This window comes from Strigops habroptila, chromosome 6, assembly GCF_004027225.2.
Source record: "Strigops habroptila isolate Jane chromosome 6, bStrHab1.2.pri, whole genome shotgun sequence".
Lineage (NCBI taxonomy): Eukaryota > Metazoa > Chordata > Aves > Psittaciformes > Psittacidae > Strigops > Strigops habroptila.
In genome coordinates, this window is record NC_044282.2 from 43802576 (window position 1) to 43824856 (window position 22281).

Sequence of the window (22281 nt, forward strand, 5' to 3'; positions counted from 1 at the left end):
GCTTTATTTTCTGGACTCTGATAACGATCTTGATTTGTATACATGTCCGTCAAAGTGGTCACGTAAGCATCAAAATTTTGTTCATTGATTGGTTCCTACGAGATATTAAATAGTAGTTCATATACAACTTTTATTTTCTTAAGCGTATATTCATTTAAGCATAACATATTATCAAGGCATACTGCCACCATTTTTTAGTAATATTTAAAATGCCTATTTAGTTCTTACTTAATTTTACAGGATACACTGGAACAGGCCCTCCATGTCTTTGTTAGCAGTTAAATGTATCTCTATGGTTTCAGTGTTGTTACCACAAATATCCAACTGGTTGATGAAACATAAACATAAAAAAAGACATCTATTGTATGAAGTGAACTGAAGATCGCCAAATTCCTTAACTTGTGCTCTCAATCACTTACCATATGTGGCAGCTGGATATTAGCTAGACTATGAATTAAAGACTGGCTTAAATTGGCCAGTTCATGAAGAAGAGACTCATTTTGCTGTTCAATTACTTTGTTCTCCTCTTCTATCGTCTTCAGGTTGCTCTCCATTGTGGTAATCTAAAATGGACAAATTTGTGTACAATGTAATATAAGGCAAGCTGTTATAAAGCATGTGCTCTTTGAAGGGAGAGATAACAGAAATACCAGGGAAAGGAGAAAAAGGTCTATTCATTCACACTTAAAAAGGTTTTGCTTGAGTCTGCAATTCTTATCATTGTTAAGGACTTATTATTCTTACTGCGTGTTGTATGACTTTAACAGCTTGTCTTTTTAATACTGGTAATAATGAATGAACTTGGATTTGATTCCACTGCTTTAGAGCTTTTCTTCTTGAGTTGAAAGGCATTAAGAAAGACCTTAGTTCCGCAAGTTCACCCATTTGGTTAAACGTTTCTACTCCTAGGAGCCTACCTTAGGCACATTCTGCAGTAAGTCATGCATTTCTTATATTTTCTGATTGACATATATAGGTATCTGTGTATATATATATAAAGTTAGTTAAGCTCGCACAGCTCCTTCCTGCCAGTGTTTAGCTCTTTTTAAGTATAATTTGAATCTATGCAAGTTCACAGGGCTGCTTTTGAAAGCTGAACAGTTGCATGTTATTGCAGTGTATCTACAAATTTGGAAAGTTTCCTAATACATGCAATGACTTGCAAAACTGAAGGAACTGAAGAAAATTTGCACAATAACCAGGAGAGTGGGTCTCTGGGGCATAACTACACATACAGGTGAAGACAACTGAGAGTATGCTCTGCCGGTGTTCTCAGATGACCAGATGCAAGTTAGCTCTGACCTTGCATGGTGCCCCACTTGAGCTAAAAAGCATTGCTGAGAGGCAACTTACCCCAGCTTGTGCAGAGCACTGTGCTAATGAAACTATAAAGACTTCAGATGAGCACTGGCTTATGTCCAACTAGTCAAGAGCACATGCAGAGCTTACTTGTATCTGTCTACACTTTCCTCTGTAGACCTGTCCTTACTTTCCACATTGGATGATAACCATTAACATCTATTAAAAAGTGTACAGTGTGCTTTTGTGTGTGTAGGTTGAAGTATGCATTGATGAGAGGGGAAAAAAAAAAAAGAAAAAAAAAGCCAGAGAAGTGGAAAATATGCCAAAGAACACAAGGTTTTGAATTCTCAAAATGAGTTTTATCCATTTCTGCACTGGCAACTCTGGGAAGAATTGGTACAATTCAAATGCTGATAGGAAGGTTGGAACTTTGTGTGGTAGTAGCAGGCAGAAGGACAAAAAGTTCTTAAGTGAATATAACTTGACCATGGATGAGTAAATTTTAGAAAATTGTTGGCACCATCAGGTAGTTAGATCTCTTAAGTTTTATTCTGGTTAAATAAAAGTTTCAGTTGCTTATAGAAATACAACCCATTAGTTGATAGAAGTAACTTTGACACGTGATGTGGTTACATAAAAAGATCTTCAAGTATGTCTTACTTTAACTACAGGTGTTTGTATCGCAGTTAATCCAAGCTGTCAGTATTTCAGAGGCTTGGTTTTGCCATAATTAATTGATTCTGAGCTATTTCCACAGCATATAATAGCAGGCAAAATACTTTAGCTTTGAAACTGGAAACCCATCCTCCTCTGTTGTTTTGCTCTCAGCTTTTTTATGTTGGAGACGAACACTGCATGCAAATGCAAAACATCTTTCACAGGTGCTTGTTAGAGTCAGTCATGCTCCAATATTCACCCTAAAAAACTGTTTATTATACTACAGTCCAAAGTGAAGAGTCTGATGTTCATGAAGGCACAGTTCAGCATGGCATACTGCTGCTGTCTCACTACCATGAGTAGGAGCTGACATTTTGTAGATTTTTGAGGTAGCTGAGCACTGCTACTTGCGTAGATCTTTTTTTCTCTGTTTCTTTTTTTTTTTTTCCATGTGAGATGCTACCTATCTGCAAATACTGTGGCAGCTGATCAGTGTATCTCACAGTTCCATTTAGTACTCATCTGTAAGTATCTTAAGATAACTGGCACACTTAATTATTGTATTCATTTGCTTAAAAGTTGAAATTTCCCTCCCCACATTTTACCCTGAAACTGATGAATGTTCACTTGTATCTATTCTGAAAACAGGATAACCTGTCGCTTGTATGAGACACAGTTATCTGCAGATTTTTCTTTCCCCCGCTCACCTTTATGTGTTTCTGCCCCTCTCATACTTTTAAACAAATTTACTAGAAGGTCTTAGATGAAAAATACTTTCTTAAGGTAAAAGGCAGCTGAATAAATGAGAGTATTATGAATGCTCCAACTAAGGAAAAGGCTGCAGCATGACTTAAACAGAAAAGATTCTACATAGAAGGGAAGTTCCTATCGTAGGAAAAACTTTTGTTGGCACTTACAATCATATGGGATGCAAATCCATATCACGTAAGACTGTTGCTACCTCTGGTGTTCACAGAACTACTATCTTCCCATTGTGTACTTCCTGCCTGTGAAGTCTTAGTGAAATCTAGGTTGCACAATGATTTTCTAAAGGTTTATCAGCAAACATTTCGTTATGTTCAGTATAATTCTACTGTTGCAAATATAGTGGACTGTTGACTTTGATACTCTCAATAAATTGATAATGAATATGACATAACTCTCTGCATGTTGGAAATGTAAATTGCTTATCTTCAGGAGCGTGTATGAACTGAAATCAGAGGTCTCTGAATTCCTGTGAAGTTTGACTCAGCTAGGATTTTCTGCTAGGCATCAGTAGCTAGTTGGGTAAGAACAGGTAAATATTAGACCTGACTGTCCAGAGACTGTGGAATCTCTGGTGTAGGAAGTAAAAAACAGGTAAGACAAGCATCTGTCATGATTGGCTTAGGAAGAGCTGGGAAGTAGGAAGGGAAGGAGACTGATGGACAAAATAACGTGTCACTGTCTCTTGTAGCTCTATTTTCTAGATTCCTATTAATTATTTTAACGACAGTATGTGTCGCTGCCAGTCATTCTACCCTTTTTTAAAGCTGCTGCACCAAGGGGTGAAAAGCGTCCTTTCTACTTGATGGCAAAATCATCAGCTGAGGCTTTTTTTACCATGAATATGCTGTAGTCTCAGGTAGTGCCTAATCTGATTTCTAAGACACATCTCTAGTCTGAGATATAAAAGCTAGAACTGAGACCACTGAAGTATGGCTTCTGTACTCATTTCACATCAAAACTTGATGCGAAATTCCTAGCTAAATCTTGGAAACTCGTATGATACATGTTTTATGCCTGTGATAGTGTTATCATGGCTTTATTTATATTTTTTTAATTCATCTAGCCAAAACAAAGATTAAAAATGCAGATAGTTATTGACAACTGGAGCATTTACCTAATGTACACGTAACAGCCAAACTGCTCTACATTTTTTAAAATCTCAGCTAAATCAATCTGTATGTGAATAAACACCTATAGTGTTGTACTAAGCAAAAGAAAACATGAGGCAGATTGGAAGCTGCCAGATTCAAAACTTGGAACCAAATTCTTCCAACGTAAATGCATGTAATTTTCCTGCCATTCATTATTCTTCTTGCTTTACATTCTTGTAGATTTTTATGTAGATGATTATGACCATGGGACTAAAGGTTGATAAATGGTGAGAACTGTGATCAACCTCCCTGTTGGTGTCTGTGCTCAAATCAAGTGAAGAAAAAAGCACCAGAAGCTATGCTGGACACTGGAATATGCCAGGGAAAGAATGAAATTAACTTCCTTCCTTTGCTTTTTCTATCCAGTTTTAGGATGCTATATAATGAGGTTTTAAATAATAGTCTATTGTTAAGTTTACCTTTCCCTTATGTGGAACCTAAAAGGAATTAAACTGGGTCTGTGTGGAACCACTATTGTCGCAAAGGGCTGCATAGCATACCACATGATGAAGCGAAATGTAACAGATATTCACTTCCCCACCTAAATTTCCACTGTAAGACAGACCTGGCAAAAACCATGTTGTTCATCTGGACTCCTTCATCTGGTAGCTTATGTTAATGTCCATGATATCACACAATATTTTAACTGCGATTAGAAAGGTGCAGTCTTATCAAGGGGAAATGCAAAGCTGACCATGACAGGTCATGCTTTTGCCATTATTTTAAATTTTATTTTAAATTATATATTTTGCTAAGCTTTTTTTTTTTTCCCCATGCTTGTAACTGGTGTGGAAATTGTATAATGGATATTGTTTTCTGACTTTATAAACGACAAATCACAGATAGAAATCTTAATATGTAAGAAACAAACATAAAAGGAAACAATATTTTTCCTATATTTCTTTTAATCAGTCACATAGAAAAAGCAGCTGAATTTAGGGCTTCATAAAACTGTTACCTGAGTTCTGAGTTTAATCATATCAGCTTCCATCTGGGAGTTGGATTCATTTAGTTCTTTGATTTCTTCATCTAACTGTTTAATTTCTTCATCATTTTCTATACCTGTGTAATATAAAAATAAAAGGGGTGTTAAAATAATCAAGCTTTAAATCAGAATTCAGTGAATTAATTATTTACATATTTGAAAACAAATTTGTTTTAAGTAAAAGTATTAAAGTAAAAAAGAAAGAGTTCTTCAAACTTTTCTTTTGATGTTAAACCAATTTATTTTCCACTACTTCTCTTTTAAAAATTGCAGCAATTTTCCAGCGAGAGTGTTGAAAATGCTTAGAGGATCAATAAGACACACCTTTTTCTTTCTATGTACTGATTTAACTTCGTATGATGAGAAATGTACCTGCAGCAACAATTTCTGCTCCACTGTCATATGTAACTTATTTGAAAGACTGTGTCCACTTACAGATCTTCTTAAGGAAAAGAAAATATCTTGACATGCTAGTCTCTTCATATTACAGCATCATTAAAATAATTTGAAACTATTTCAAAAGACTTTTTTTCCCAGCACAGTGAAATTTTGTTGAGGTATTGGGGTATACTGTGATTCTGCTGTTGCTTTTAATAAGTTCATGGTTCAGAAGGGTGTTATGAAATAATGATCTATAGAATAATTTGCAAAATGGAAGTGATTTCTGGGGTTTTATGGCATAAACGTTTAGAGAACAGAATTTCAAAGGTACCTGCACTTTTAAGGATTCAGACAGGAATAAACTATGAAGGTTTTATTTATTTATCCTTTAAATTACTACAACAAAGCATAAAATAGTCCTGGGAAGAGAGAGACCTGTTTTCTCCCAAGTCAAAGTCTGAACTCCTAAAGCTAGAGAAATTCCCACTCTCTTATTCTTACTCTAGTGTGTCTTGCCTTCCTTTTCCCACAGTCCCCATCCCTAATAGGAAGGATGCGCGGTATCCCTTTAAGTACCCAAAATATACATATACCACTCCTTAAGGCATTCTTCCTGGGCATAGCAGACACAGTTTCCAATACTTCCCAGGTTGTAGAGAAAATTACATCCAGATTTTCCACTCCCTGGTTACCAGCTGCTGAAGACAGTCAGTCAATGCTTCCTCCAGCCGTGCTGGCGGTGTGTGTTGAAATGCTTTGTGGTTCTCAAACAAAGTCAACACTAGAAGTTAAGAAGGCAATGCACAGTCACAGACTAAGTGACTGCATCAAGTTTTCCAAGAAAAGTCAGGACTTAGGCACCTCTCAGACAAGTCTTTTGTGCATTACTTATTTGAAATGAAGCACCTACATTTTGTTTTTATTGCACTTTGACTATTAGATTTTGGATTTTCATCCACGACACTTCTTGCAACTCAGGGTTCCCAGGAAGGATTGCACACTATTGGAAATGTAATGGCACAAGGTCAGAGGTTACAGAGTCACAGATCCAAATGAATTCAAGGGACCTCATGAGGACCCGACACTCTGGAAATTAAACCTTTTTGTCTTCTCAATCCTGCAACAATTAAGAGCAATTATCCACCTTTAATGAATGAGATGTGAACCAGAAAATTGTAATGGTATATTCTACTTTGAAATATTTTAGTGTTTTAGATTTCTGTAGACATAACAGACCAGCCTGACCACTCCTCTGCTGGCTCAGATATCCACAGCCTACTGCTACTGACAGTGAATTCATTATTTATACAGAGAAGATTTACACATGTAGGAAAAAGAGCCGACAGAATAAAAACTACTTTAGTTTACAAAGAAGTAATATTTATAAAGGTAATGATTAAAAATTTACCATTACTGGCCCGCTGCTTTATTGTTAGCATTTGTTCACCAGACAGCTTTGCTTTCTTCATTGCTGAAGTAGCTCTGGGGCATCCTGATAAACTGTGAACAGTAAGGAGCCTGTTAATTTTGATAAGTCATTGCAAATAAATCTTTAATCCAAACCTGTAATAAAAACAGTATCAGAGACAAGTTTATCTTCACTGCCTAGCACTGAAAGAGTGTGTTAGTCTGAAAAAAGGACTTACCAGTAGTGATTTCATGGTTTTGTTCTTTCTTCCAAGTTCTTTTTGCATAGACAGCTAATATAAAAGTCAGATATATCTTGTGAAACTATAAGCCTGGGAACAACAGTCCAATCTTCTAAAGACACAATGCTCTTATTAAAAAGTTTTATTTTAAAACCAGTTACTGTGTAAATACTCCCCTTTGAATTTACATGTCCCCGCCCTGAACTTCCACCCTTTTTAATTCAAATGTTCAAACATGGAACTGAATGCTGAGAGAAGGGGACATGAGCTATCTTCCACATCCCAATGACTAACTCTGATAAACTGTGCTTCTCTTTGTGAATATCACCTACCGAGCTGGCCAAACTGCCCTTTTCTAAATCGTTTCTTAAAAAGGCTGTAACTACATGTTTTTTGTTGAAGTCCAAGAAAAGTCATTGCTATAAAAATGACCTTGCCTTGATGAGGGATATATCTCTCTTATAATGTATATTTGTTACACTCATTGATGTAGACTCAGTTATCTCGTCTCCCATGTCACCAAAATATTAAGCTTTTTAATTACATCATAAAACCAGTTTGATAGCAAATGCAAGCTTAGCAGATTTCATTGTGAAAATAATAGATAATAAAAATACTGATCACAGTGCTATTTGATAAATAATTGTAATCACCGAACTATCCCCTTTTTCAAAATCTTGACATTAATGTAGTTGCACTATCACAGGTAAGAGAAAATACATATTCAATCATCTAATTTAATGATGGAAAATTATAGTCTTATTCTGAGCAAGCTTTTGCAGTGAAGGGAATTTGGAAACTTACTAAAAAAATTCACTATTGTTTCAACATTTAAGGTTTCTAGCCACTGAAACTGATTAATGTCATGTACTTCTCACTGCATACAGTCACATTTATGTTTCCTCTTCAGATCCAAAGGCAGACTTTTTTACCACTTTTAATTGTGCAAATCAAATTCAAAGCTAATAATAAAATAATCTCTGTAACATGGAAAAAGTTTCTTAGAAATATGGTATCTTTGATCAAAAACATTTAAGTAAAGACCCAACTTCCTACTAAATAAAGTGCTCTAATTTAAGTATAATGTTTAATTATTGAAAATGTCTCTCTGAAAAACCTGGGCTACTATTATCAAGTGCAGCCATCCAAAAAATGAAACTTTTCCCAGAAAAAACATCTAAAAACCCCTTTCCTTTTCTCAGCAAATGAATCAGTGTTCAATATTTTATACAGCTCTGTTACTGAGAAGATATATAATAAAACAATACCAGTGGGGGCTGGAACTAGATGATCTTTAGGTCCTTTCCAACCGTAACTATTCTATGATTCTGTGATTCTAAATTGCATGATATAATAGCTTTTCACTGTAGCCTAGGTGGTAAGATGCCAGATTACTGCTCCAAGCTCTGCTATGGACTCACTGTGGAATGTTAAAAAACTGTCTTCCTGAAGTGTCAAAGGGAGCCTTGAGGAAGATTAAGGAGGAGGGGATTACTATTTGGGGAAAAAAATCTCTTGCACAGGGAAAGGAATGGAAGATAACAGTATACGCAAAGTTTCTGCACATTTTAATTGACTTCATTTTTTTATCCTTTTAACGAATTTCCTCATATTTTGGCCTCTCTCTTTTTCAGGAATTAGCATCACTGGACATTGCAGCAGCTGTGATAGTTTACTCTCATCTTGGTCTGCAGTCTTTTACTTATTCTCTTAAATTTTTGACTGATGACAACTTACAGAATTCCTCAAAATAAAATTCCTCAAATAGCCTATAAGTATGGCATTTAAACTCTAAACAGACCAACAAGAACTGTGCACTTGAAAGTGCAAAAGAATACTGAAACAAAAAAAGTGTGTTCACAAATGTAAGAAATCTAGTGTGAGAGTCACTGTGCCTACACTCAATTTTGGTGTCAAAAACCCAATCTTACTCCCAGGCCATGATTATTTATGTACATCTAGTTTTCAGGACTGCCTAAACCTGTAGATATCTTCTAAGCTTGTCTGAAAGGCTACCTCTCTAGTGGTATATTCAGTGTGCTCCAAATCACACTCTCACCCTGAGGCCCTAGGTACAATGTCCCATATTTGCACTACTAAGCTTTCCTACTCTACAAAATAGGGTGGCCACAGTTTGGCTGCCTAATAGCAACTGCCTCTGGCCCACGCTATTTCCACCAGAAAGATATCTATTTGAAGGGTAGGCACTTATATATCACATCTCTGCTGCAGTTCAGTCATACTGGTACCACATGTCCTGTGCCTAAACTAGAAATGGAAAGATCTGGGTCCTGTGCTTTGTTCTTGCTGCAGGAACTAGTGGAGAGTTTTTCTGCATGGATTATCTATCTACTTTCCTCCAGAGGCAACCAGATGAGTCATGAGTTAGTGAGGGGAAAGGCAAAGGGCTGCCTATTTCGGGACCTACTAGTGAGGATGTGAAAGGCTTCCACATCCCATAGCCAGGTTAGTTTTGTTCTTCCCACTGGTGATCTAATACAATATGCACGGACAGATGAGGGCTTCGACCAAAGGGGCTTCCTTTCCATGCAACTGCATGCTCACGTCACAAGCTTCCTCTTATTGCTCTCCTGACCCTCATAGCTTTAACATATGCATTAGGTACCACTATGACTACCTTATTTTGTTATGCACCTGTCCTTAGAGGAGGTCATGAATGAACAGAAGGTCTTAACTTTTCCTGTGGCTTTATGCAATTTAAGAGAGCATTCAAAACTCCCAGAGGTACTAACTTCAACACAGGGGAAGATGCCAAAGCCATACCATGCCATCAACTTCCTCTGTAGGTCTTTCTTTACCAGCAAATGTGTGTCTCCATTAATTGTATATTGTATTTTAAGTGCATTAGCTCACTTTCCTGAGCCAGGCACTTAAAATTTCAATGAAGCAGATACTAAGTTAGTAATCTAAATTAGAGGATTGAGTTCTACCACAGTTTATTTAACTTAGCTAAATTCTTCAGAAATGAATAAAAAAAGATAGCAATATGCATCTTCTTTGCCCAGCTCTGTTCTTAATTATCTAAAAATACCTTAATTTAAGAAGCAAATTAGGACTTTTTGGATAACCTTCTAATCTGCATGGAAATTCATTGACTACGTTACTTCTCCTGAAGGTAACTGTTTTTTCTCTAAGTCAAGAACAACCAAAAGAGGGCAGGATGTCAGTCAGCTGGACAAAGGCTGAACCTCATGGAGCTGTAAATTTAACCAAAAAACTTGAATTGAGATACCAGTGAGACTGAGAGTGACTTGAGTCTTCTAGAAGACTGGGAGTTAAAAGGAGACAGAAGACAAAAAGGATTAGGTATGATTTCATTTGCCTCAAATACCTTGAGAATATATTTGCCTTCCCATGACAGGCAAACAAAAAAGTATAAAGAAAGTCATTTCAGTGCTTTAAGAATTAAGCAAAATATGCTTTAAACTTCTCAAAAATCAAAAAAGACCAAGAGAAACATGCTCTAGCACGTACTAGCTCTAGCTAGTACTTCTGATAAGGATAATACTTATATTCCTATCAAGTTTAAAGCCTTTACAGTTGACGCCTGTCATAGGCTTTCTGTTACAAGTTGAATTAGTGCGTAATCTTGCTTTGGCTGATTTTTTCTATTTTAGCAAACCTTACACTGACTTTTACAGAAACATGGAATTATGCAGCTTGTTCATTCCACCAAAGAACTAGCAAAATTAATCACAGATATCTCAATGGCTACTGCCATTATTCTTATACACATGAGAAATCACACACAAGAAAATACAAACACAGTTGAGTATTCTTTCCATAATAAAAAGTGAATAAGGCTTTCTACATTGCTGGGGGTACTGCTGTAATACAGTATAAAAGTACTGAGCCGCCATTTATCTCAGATTTCAGACGCCACAGGGCTTGAAGCTACATCATATTGGTGGGGTTGTGAGAAGCACCAACACTCAACTTCTGGTTCCCTTTGAGTTCCTGAATCATCAGGAGCTATGAGCTGCTGCTGCCACAGAGACAAGGTATCAACAACCACCTGATCATTAACATCTTTTCTTTTTGAGATTTAATGTGTCTTGGCTTTCAATGAATTTCTACTGTTGGGCTTAACCTGTAATTTGAGAAATAAAATTATGATCTGGTACATCATCCTTGAAAGCCAACCTCTGCTATAATTTACAAAATACTATGAAGAATGAATTAAACTGTCAGATTGAAGTGATCTAGAGCCAGATCCTGCAAACCTCCTGTAAGGCATGTGCTAAAATTTGAGGTTTCAATTTTTGCTGTTTGGCAAAAATACTTCTGACATCATAACACACCATTTATATTGGAAACGTGCTTTTGTTGGGCATGGGTGCTAAATGGAGAGGTGCATGGCTGGGACCTGTCATGCAGCTTTGCTTTGCATGGCATGGCGCTGATCATGCATCAGACATTTCTACACACTATGTACCTGTAGCACTGACAGATAGAAAGGGTGACTGACTAGGTTTTATGCCATGAAGTCCAACCTGCATTAATCAGGCTTGTTTTTACAGTTAGACTTTATAAATGGAGGCATGCAGAGCTAAAGTGCTAGTAGCTGTAAAAACTCTATAAAATAAGGAACATCCATATGTACACTTACACCTTACTCAACTTCCCTGAAGACTAGTGACTAACAAAAACCCAGTCATCTAGAAGGCATGCAGAAAGATTATATATTCACAAATGAGGATAAAAGTATATGGTGATTGCATCTGTTAGAGTTGAACACAACATAAAGAATGAATTTTCTTTCTTGTTTAGGACTGTGGTTACATTACTGCAACCTATGCCTTGCCACATATTCAGTGGATTTAGAAAATAAGGTGAAATTGGTCCCAAAATAAAAGGAAAATTAGTGGGGACAAAGTTTGAAAGGGATATCTAGCTAGTGTTTAGTGCACATTTACCAAGAAATTTCATTTAAAAGCAAATAAACATGGGCTAAAATCCTGAACTGCTTCAAGAACATAATTGGACTATCTTCACAAATGCAAACAAGAGAGGCCACCAGAGTGGAGAATCACTGATCAAGTGGAACAATTGTCTGGGTAACTGATTTTAGTTGTCTTGGTTCTAGCTGTGCTCTGTTAAATACATTTTTTTGCCTAGCAGACAGATGCAGTCTGGTCCCTCTTGAAGCTGAAGGAATTGTACTTGTTTTGTCAAGTGAAGAAAACATTTTCCAAGCAGAGAAGTAGGGATGTGGGAAAGGAGGAGACAAAGATCAAACGAAATTCAACTTTTATATTTGGTATGTGAAGTGCTGAAGTTTAAAAGAAAGAAAGAACTGGATGTAAAGAAACCAGAGCCTCAACCTGGAGTAACCAAAAATTGTTCTGAGGGCTAACTTCATAAAAACTGTACGATGTTTATAGGTTCACTATCACAGTGATTTTTCAAAAGTTAATAAAATGAAACACTTTTCCAGTTTATTAAAAATCACACTGCCCATAGTCTAGAGGAAGGAACAACTCATATTCAAGGGACCTTTTTTAACCAGAGATAGACTCAAAACATGCCACAGATGTAAATCTTTTGAAATTCAGGGAAATACAGATCACAGTGAAAATTGTTTTATTTTGTTAACGGATAAAACCTTGCTTTTATGACTAAGCTCTTCAGCTATTTGGTAATGTTTGAAGTTCAAGTTAAGAGATCAAACTCGGTGATCAAAGTAGCCCTTTCCTTGGTTTAATATTAAATCCACGAACCACTTATTTTTCCTATGTTGAAGGGTGTCAGCTTTAGTGATTTCCTTGTTCCCAAGAGTAAATTCTGCTACACGCCTTAAAGAATGAAATACTCTATGTACAACTCCAGAAGAGATAAAAGGAACCCTCCATAGCCCAGCACTCAGTCTTATTTACATTCAAGGGTGACTGGCTTTTCCCCAGCTTCTTACTAAGCTGTGAGGTAAAGGAGAGAGGTTTTGCAAACAAGCCAGTTTTGTTTGCATGGAGATTGCTGTGACTGACAGAGGAATCTCCTCTCCTCCCCACCGGCCACACAACCCTGACTGCCTTTGTATGGTGTTGGGAAAAAATCACCTGTTCAGCTCAATTTAAGAATAACTCTGATTAATGTGGCCCTTCTTAGGCCTTGTTTCCTGGCTAGAAAGTTTTTTACAACACACCTAATTGTTGGTGATGAAGATTTTTCACTTAAATTTTCAATCAGGAGGGAAATCTAAGTTAAGAAGACTAAAAGCTTGATGTAACGTGGAAAGTGGCAGCTCCTAATCCAAGTTGCTTTCCAAAGTTGATAAGGAAAGTATCTGAGATTTTATTCTGTTTAAATAAATCTTTGCATTGGTTCAAGAACTAAGAAAAATTGAAACACTCCCCAAGTGTCCATTAAAGAAATACAGCCATTATGATTAAACCAAAATGTAAGCTTTTTGAAATTATTTTAATGATATATGATCATTGTTTCAAAAAAGACTTTCGGGAAAGAACTACTTTCTTATTTAGAAGATTAAACTAGCATGAAAATCGGGTCAGTAAAGCACCAAATGGACAATGATATAGAGTCCATGATACCCAGAAGACAAGAGGGTATTTGGTTTTAATTGGAGATTTAAAAGGTAAAATAGTGTTACAGCTCAATTATGCCTGTCCCTCATAACAAAAGAATAAAACAAGCATCAGGTAAGAAAAACAAAAACAGAAATTATGGAGAACTGTAAACATGGCCATGCTGAGAGAAAAGGCTCTGAGAGCAGACTCAATTTCAAAGGAATCCCCATGGGGCATAAACACACACCAGAAAAAGGATTAATGAATCTTGAAATGCTGGCACAGTAAAGCACTGCCAAAGTTTCCTCCAGCTGGGCACAGTAGTCCTGTGGTAAATGTTAATTCAAGTTGCTTAGTCAGCAAAGAGGCTCTGTGGGTGGGCCCTTCACATGTGCTAATGAGCTCGGACCTGTATTATCTCTGAACAGGGAAGAGGTTTGTCTCTTGACTAAAATCTCTCATTTATTCTTGGGTGAGTGAGGAAGCATTGCAGCACATTACAGAATGTACAGGTGACCCTAGCATTAAGTTATGGGGAAGGAGTGTGCACTTAATGGGGCACCACTGAGTGCTCCAGTAGCTGGAGGCTGGCCACTGCAAAATTTATCAGCCACTCTCCTGTCCTGTGACTGCACACAACAGGGCAGATGACCTGAAGACCCCTGGATTTACTGGTCAGTCAAATAGGATATGTATCGTGATGGAGAAAACAGGCTGAGACTTCCCTGTGTATAAATTAGTAAAGTGTATTTCTAGCTGCATACCTCTGGTTAGTGCTCTTAGGCAGCTCAGAATTTCAAGTGACCTATTTAGTGACCAAGCCCAGCCCACTTAGGTACTAAAATGAAGCACAGTTTGCCTAGGCACTTGTATAGACAGCAGAGAGGAAAAAGTACTTCAAGAAGAAAATTCATCCCACCTGAAATCTAAAAAGCCATCCAATCATCTCTGCATTTTTATGGGCTAAGTCTGGAATGAGGACAAACAGGCTTATAACCAGAGAGCTTCTGTTAAGTGCCTGAAATCAAGGAGATGTCTCATTGCGAGCACCTGTACAAGTTCCCATCTGCTGTCATTTGTCAGGTCTGCTCAGCAAAATTATTTTTCTTGTTTATATTGTGCAGTCTGCTTTTTCTAATATGAATTTCATATTATTTTCTCCTTGACTTTCCCGAGGTAACTAAATCTCTTAAATCTTTTTAGATTAGCTCTCTGTTAGGAGCCTTCCAGTTTAATAGACTGTACATCTGATTAAAATGCTATTCCATCTTTCTTCCAGCTTGTAATGAAGAGAGCTGGCAGAGCTACCCACAGTCAAAGGGTCTCTTTCAACACCCAGGCTCTGCATTTAGTCAGTTCTGCTCTTAACCAAATTTTAACTGAACTGACTGAAATCTTCCATGGCAGGTGTCTGGCCAGGCTGGTTTTTTCCAAACATCACAAGAAAAAAATTTATATTTCTTTGAATACACTTGTATACCATTGTTTTGTCCATGTATCTTGTTTTGTTCATACTGAGGAGAAAAACAAAAGCCCAAATAGTTCAGTGAATATCTCTGATTGTCTGTGAATTGCAGCAAGACTTGACATTTCATAGGATATTGCTCTGAGTTTAGAGACTCATTCTGCTGTCTTCATGCAAACAAATGTAGATTTGTTAGAGTTATAAGCCTCTGACAGATTTGGACATGCTCATATGTGAGTTAGTGTTTAGCTGCCAGACCCTCCATGTACTTTGTGCATATGACAACTGGGAGCACCTTCTCTGCCATCAGCCCCATTCAGGGCTGCAGGGCCAAGAGCAGAAGGGTGCTTGCTGTAAGCAGCACCAGTGAGATCACCTGTCCTGTTCTGCCAGCACTGAGGGGAAGCTACTTGAGGGCCAGCTACCTCAACTGCTGAGGACTGAGAAGTGGAGAAGAAGGACTAAAGAGGAGCCACGGGGACAGGAAGGGAAAAGGGACAGCAGAAATGCAGTAGAAGAGGCGGAAGATGGAAAGAGGAAGGTGTTGAAAAGCCATTTATAAATGGCTCTTTTCCCTTGAACTTGTGTGTCAACACAAAATTCCTAAAGTAAAAAATTCCTCTGCACTGCAGGATCTGCTTCACAGATCTTAGTTTAATATTTTTCTTCTCTATGTATATTATTACTACATTCTCTCATTGCCTTCTTGGAAATGTCAGCACATTTGCATGTCTGTCATCTTTCAATAATGCCACCATGATGACACTTGTCATTGTCAGCTGTAATTACTGTTAAATGCAGTGAGTTTGGTTAGTTCTTCTATATTCTTAACATTGTATGACTTTCTCCTGCTGAATTGCAACATACAGCTTGTAAGAAAAAAATAAGAGGTGGGAAACAGCAAAATGAACCAATGACAGGATGGGGACAGGAAGATTAAAACCAAACAAACACCCTATACAACTTTAAAAAAACCTACCAGGGAAAACGTGAAACAATGAGAAGCAGGAGTGAATTAATTTTGACTGAAATATGGCTCCCTCTCAACTTACTGTAGCAACAAATAAAAGACAAGACTTGACAGTAGACCTGGCCAGAAATAAATGCAATCAAATAATTTAATGAGTTGCATATTAAAAGTTTCTTAAAAGTCTGAAGTTTGGCAGTATCTATGTTTCATAAATAAATGGAAGAACAAGAAAAATTTCATCTCTGCAAAGTTTTTTCTATTTTCAATATTATCTTCAATATAGCATAGGAACACCTTTCAAAAGCACTTTTTAATCTTTGATTCCCTACATGTATAATTGACAGACACAAATTCCTCTTAAACATGGTATTTTGGAAGTTTAGAGCATCCCGAGAATTTATCTGGCAATTTAGATTCTTTGTGTTTTAAAGGATGCTTGCAATTGCCTTAACTGCAAACTTCTGAGTCTGCTCAAAACCAAAACAGAAGTGTACCGGAGACGAAAAGCAAATACCTGTGAGAACTACAAGGGCATTACCAGGTCAATGCAGACACAGGCCCACCACCAGTGAAGGAAGAGTTGATATGCGACCTGTTACAGGAGTGTGACCCCTACAAACTGATGGGCCCTGACAATAACCACCCAGAGGTGTTAAGAGAGCTGGCTGATGTCATTGCGAGGCTGCTCTCCATAATCTTTGAGAAGTCGTGGAGACTGGGGTACACCTCAGGAGACTGGATGAAGGCAAACATCACTCCCATCTACAAGAAGGGCTGAAAGGAGGATCCAGGAAATTACAGGCGCATCAGTCTGACATCAGTCCCTGGGAAGATTATGAAGCTAATCCTCCTGAGGGCTATCTCAAGCCAAATGAAGCACGCGATTGGGAAAAGCCAGCATGGATTCACTAGGGGCAAATCGTGCTCGAGAAACCTGACCATCTTCTATGACAAAGTAAACTACTTGGTTGATGTGGGGCAAGAGGTGGACATTGTCTACTTGGATTTCTCCGAGGCTTTCGATATGATTTCCCACAGCCTTCTCCTAGAGAAACTGATGCATTACGGTCTTGACAAGTGATCTGTGCAGTGGTGAGGTGGTGACCTGTCACTAGTGGGGTCCCCCAGGGATCAATATTGGGCCCAGTGCTGTTTAGTATCTTCATAAATGATCTGGAAGATGGGATAAAGTGTACTCTGATAAAGTTTGGTGATACCAAACCGTGTGGAGAAGCGGACACTTTGGAAGGGAGAGTCACCTTGCAGGATGAGTGGGCCAACTTCCCAACTGGAAGGAAGAGTGGGCCAACAAGCAACTTAGGAAGTTCAACAAAGACAAGTGTTGCACAACAAAGACAAGCGTTGCACAACAAAAACAAGCCTTGCACAACAAAAACAAGTCTTGCACCTGCGAAAAACATAATCCAGGAGTGCAGCACAGGCTGAGATCTACCTGGCTGGGGAGCAGCTCTGTGAAAAGCTCCCTGGGGGTCCTGGAGGACAACAAGCTCTATATGAGTGAACGGTGTGCTGCTGTGGCAAAGAAAGCCGACAGGATGCTGGGTTACATTACCAGGACATCACTAAAAGAGATACAGAAGTTACGACCCGCTGTAGTAGGCACTTGCCAGGCCACACCTGGAATACTGTGTTCAGTTTTTGTCCCCACTATACAAAGAAGATGTGGACAGACTGGAGGGGGTCCAGAGAAGGGCTACTAAGATGATCAAAGGACTGGGATGCCTGCCATATGACAAAAGGCTGAGAGAACTTTCTTTGTTCAGTCTTGAGAAAAGAAGGCTCAGGAAAACATGGAAAACACAAGGGTTAATGGGTACAACTTTACAGTATATTTTGAGTTGTTTAATAAAGCTTCTAAGTTCTTCTCTTGGCATTTATTTGCAAATATCAGATTATTATTTTTTTTTTAATTCAGGTTTTATTTCATGTAAGCTTTCTATCCTGCTGAAAAGCTGACACCTGCTAGGAACTGACTAGCTCCATCTAAATTCTGGGCACTTTTATTTCTCCATGAACTGAAAGGAGTAACTGGCATTTAGTATCTCAGACAAATTAGTGTAATGTAAGTCCTGCTGTCTTATCTAGAAGCCTCATACAATGCTGCACCAACACAAAGGCTGTTTCAGGTCCAAGACTGCAGGACTGATTTTGCTCAAATAACAGAGGTTGCGAGCCTACATACAAAACATAAAAATCAGAATAATCTGAGGCTTTCTCATGCCCTTCATAACCATAAATCTAGTTTCTTAAAGACTCATTCACTGAACTATTGCTAAGTAATTTTAGTTTTTTTAATGCTGAAGCTGAGAAACGCTGATGCTAAGAGAGTATGTGACTTCAGGCAAATAAAGATTGAAAGCTCTACAATAATTTATGAGCAAATTTGCAGCCACTAGCACATGCTTGCAGATGCAAAGCAGCTGGATTATAGAGCTACTGCCCCTTTGTCACTCTGCATGTGAACACCCACCCCAGATAACCCTGGGGTGAGATGCTGTTCTATGGACAAAGATCCAAGCTGCAGCCCTGAGCACCAGGAGGTTTGACCACAGGTGGCACTTGAAAAATTTCCCTTCAGGAGCTGAGTTTGATGACACAGGTATTTTAGACAGTATCTATTTCTAGCAAAGCGTATTTCACGAGAAGGATCTGCACATTAAAAATCTACATCTCCATTCTTCTTCCCTCACATTTGTCATCTCCTGAATGCTTTGAGTGTTTGGGAGATAGAGGTTGTCTGAGGATCTGTGCGAGTACTGGAATCTGCCTGCTTCTAGCAAGCAGCTGCAGAGGGCAGCTCCTGCCTTGAGTTATCTTTTTATCTTTCAATCTTTTCCCAATCTGCCTGTTCCAGTCTTAGCAATGCATCTGTGCAGCTCAGAGCTGTGACCAACCTACAATTTTTGGAGGAAACAACACTGGCAGTGCTCCTTCACCTCAGGACATACATGTAAGGAGATAGCTGAACTGAGTGCACTGCTATTGTCTTCCTGCAGGCTTTCTAAGAGCCTTACCATTAACTAAGCCTTCCTATGCATAAAGTGGATAGCCCACAACTGTCATATGCAAACACTTCTTATAATCACCTCACAATTTCCACATACATTCCTTCAGATGGGAAAATTCACTGGATTATGTCCACTACTTGCAGCACATCTAGACATTTTGCAAACACAGTGGCATGCCTCTGCTGCACAAATACAAGTCTTATTCTATAAGCTTGTTTACAGATCTTGGGAGTCCCACTGTCCTCAGTGAGAATACAGGCACACAATAGAAAAATTCCTTTTCTGCACATTTTCATCTCTATTTAGCACTCGCTTGTAAATGATATACTTCTAACTTGTTCATCTCTTGTATATTATAGCTCTACTAGCATATGGTTTTGTACTGGTTTTGGCTGGGATAGAGTTAATTTTCTTCATAGTAGCTGGTATGGTGGTATGTTTTGTATTTGTGTTGAAAACAGTGTTGATCATACAGGGATATTTCAGTTACTTCTGAGCAGAGCTTACACAGAATCGAGGTCTTTTCTGCTCCTCAACCCACCCCACCAGTGAGTAGGCTGCAGACGCACAAGAAGTTGGGAGGGGACATAGCCAGGACAGCTGACCCCAACTGACCTAAGCGATATTCCAGACCATATGGCATCATGCTCAGCAATAAAAGCTGGGGGGAAGATGAAGAAAGGAGGGAACATTCAGAGATGCAGTGTCTTCCCAAGTAAGAGTTACATGTGATAGAGCCCTACTTTCCTGGAGATGACTGAACACCTGCCTGTCCATGGGAAGTGGTGAACAAATTCCTTGTTTTGCTTTGCTTGCATGTGTGGCTTTTGCTTTACCTATTAAACTGTCTTTGCCTCACCCCATGAGTTCTCTCAGTTTAACCCTTCTGATTCTCTCCTCCATGCTGCTGGGAGTGACTGAGGGAGCAGCTGTGTGGAGCTGAGCTCCCTACTGGAGTTAAACCACAACAATTTTCCATACTAAAGGAAATCTAAAAGCTACATTACTGTGTTTGAAATGGGCTGATTCAAATAAAAGTGGGCAGGAGATGGGAGCAAGAACATTGTTTTAGATCTGAAAAGGCATTTCTGCATGTAATTTCCACTGATGTCAACACATGCACATTTCCCATTCTGTACTAAAGAGCAGGGTTGCTAAATCCAAGTATGTTCTGAGAAATTCCCACTGATCACAGTATTAGAAATAATGCCATCCAGAAAAATTGTCTCAAATCAAATATGAAGAAGTAAGGCCCTGTTCAAGAGCCGAATTGGAAAACTACAGTATAATAACCAATTTATATTTCATTATAACCTATTTCATTTACCTATCTACTGACTCCATGCTTATATGCCTTCCAATTCACTTTCATATTGCTGATAGGCCACCTAATTTCACACTGGCCTCTCCTGCGAGCACGGGCTCCTTTTTGAAGCACAGCACTCTTAATCCTATGCTTTGAGTCCCTCCTGATAACCCTCTGCTGCCATTCTTTCCTATGCAAACTCCTTGACAAAATAGAACTATTACTAGGAATTTTTGCAGACAGACATGGCAAACATTAAAAATCCAGAAACCTTTGTTGGTGCCTTTGTTCATAGGGTAGGATTCAAAATTTACTGAAATTTGTGACTTTTTCCGTCACCTACTTATTTTTGCTTTAGACTTCAGAAGCATATATGTACAAATATGCACATATTTAAAACCCAGACTATGTGATACCAGATGGAGCAGGTTTTTAACCAAGTACTGATTTACTAGCCCCTGTGGCTCATCTCCAGGGTCCATTGATATCAGTGGAATGACACCATGTGTACAAGGTGCAACAGCAGCTCTAAGGAAGCTTTGCCTCAAAAAACTCAACATACATACATATATATTTAATTAATTCAACAGTTGGCATAATTTTCATAAGCCAGTCTGCCGTTCCAGTTTCCAGAGTATTACAGCTGCTTGGATAATAGCATATTAACAGCTGTCTACAAACGGCATATATTTTATACACTGTTTATAGACAGCTGTAGAATATAAAAATCCCAACACATTAAGGACAGCTACACATGTAATTACTTTATATGTTTATAGAAGTCTGCTGACAGAAAAATATTTGTATTGGGGAAGAAAAATCACCTATTAGGAGAGAAGGAGACTTTTGACTCCTACTCCCCTAGGAACTTTTACTGACTTGGTTAACGGTCATAGCCCTGCTTTCTCCCCATGCATGCAGAACGCAGCTATACCTGCCAAAGACTGTACATGAGTCTGGTCTCACTGTATAACTGTCATAGCATTGCTTCTCTTCAGAAAGTGGCATCTGAGATTTACAGCCATAGGTGTACAGCAAAACGTTCTTAGAGACAGAAGATAAGGCCACAGCCTATTAAAATACATACATACACTAAAAGTTAGGGCATATTTCATCCTTAGGTAAGGAAATGCATAGTCTGTAATTTAGGTGGACTGAACTCCAGATTAGGACACCTAGGTTTAAATGTCTGCATGGGAATTACATGTCCAATGTAATGAGCTGCCATGGAGCTCTGGAGCTCGGGGGCCCATTCATTTCAGAAGGCTAGCACCCTTCCAGATCCACTGTGAAGCATACTCAGCTCTCAGCTGTCATAATCAAAGAATTAGATTATGACACAAATCTTCAGGCGTTTTTGCCAACCCAGTACGGCCTTCTTGCATGCCCTATGAACACTTTGATTTGCATAAAGTACCTATTTGTAGGCAGGGGAACCCTACTCCCCATTGACATTCAGTGAGATTTAGGGTACAACTCTGATTAAAGACAGGTGTCTAATTCACCAAGAGAAGTGAACAACTGTCTGGGATCCATTGACTCCATTGACTGGAAGAGGAGTAAATACATCTTGTTCAACTACAAGCAGATTCTTAAAGTAGGGGAATTGTTCTGAACTTCAATGCTAGGGGCAGACTTTAATTCAGTAGTCCACATACAGGTATAAAATGCCATTTGAGAAGACATATCTGAGCAGCAGCTGGAGGCCATGTAAATTATTCTAAGGCATCTAAAATGGTTCAAAACAGTTTTCTTTCTGTGAGCAAATGAACTAAGCCCTTTTAACAGCATCTTAATAATTCCACAAGAATTAATCATACTTTTAAAATAATGTAGCTTGTTATTAATATTGCCATAGCTTATGGAAGGTTCACAAAATTGTTAAACAACTTACTACTTAGAATAACGGCACTTTGTTACATACAATCAGTTAAGAAAGACCAGTCTACTCCAGCCAGTCTTTTAAGCAACCTTTCATCTTCTGGTACTCTCCTCTAACGATGGACCTTTTTGCCCCAAACCTGGTTTTATAAGTTAAATCTTCTACATGTCTAAGTTTCTACTTAAGATAAC

At 38.3% G+C, this 22281-nt stretch overlaps 1 protein-coding gene across 18 annotated transcripts in view; it reads right to left on the bottom strand.

The window, feature by feature from the left end:
* The window catches only part of MYT1L (myelin transcription factor 1 like), a 301101-nt gene that overhangs the window by 2696 nt on the left and 276124 nt on the right, over positions 1-22281 (bottom strand). For all 18 annotated transcript variants that reach the window (XM_030489651.1, XM_030489647.1, XM_030489655.1 and 15 more), the window contains 4 exons: positions 6653-6744; positions 4837-4940; positions 420-563; positions 1-95 (listed from right to left, as the gene is read on the bottom strand). The exon at positions 1-95 is cut by the window's left edge and continues 2696 nt beyond it. In XM_030489651.1, coding sequence (XP_030345511.1) covers positions 1-95; positions 420-563; positions 4837-4940; positions 6653-6744 — 435 coding nt within the window. The remainder of the gene's footprint in view (positions 96-419; positions 564-4836; positions 4941-6652; positions 6745-22281) is intronic.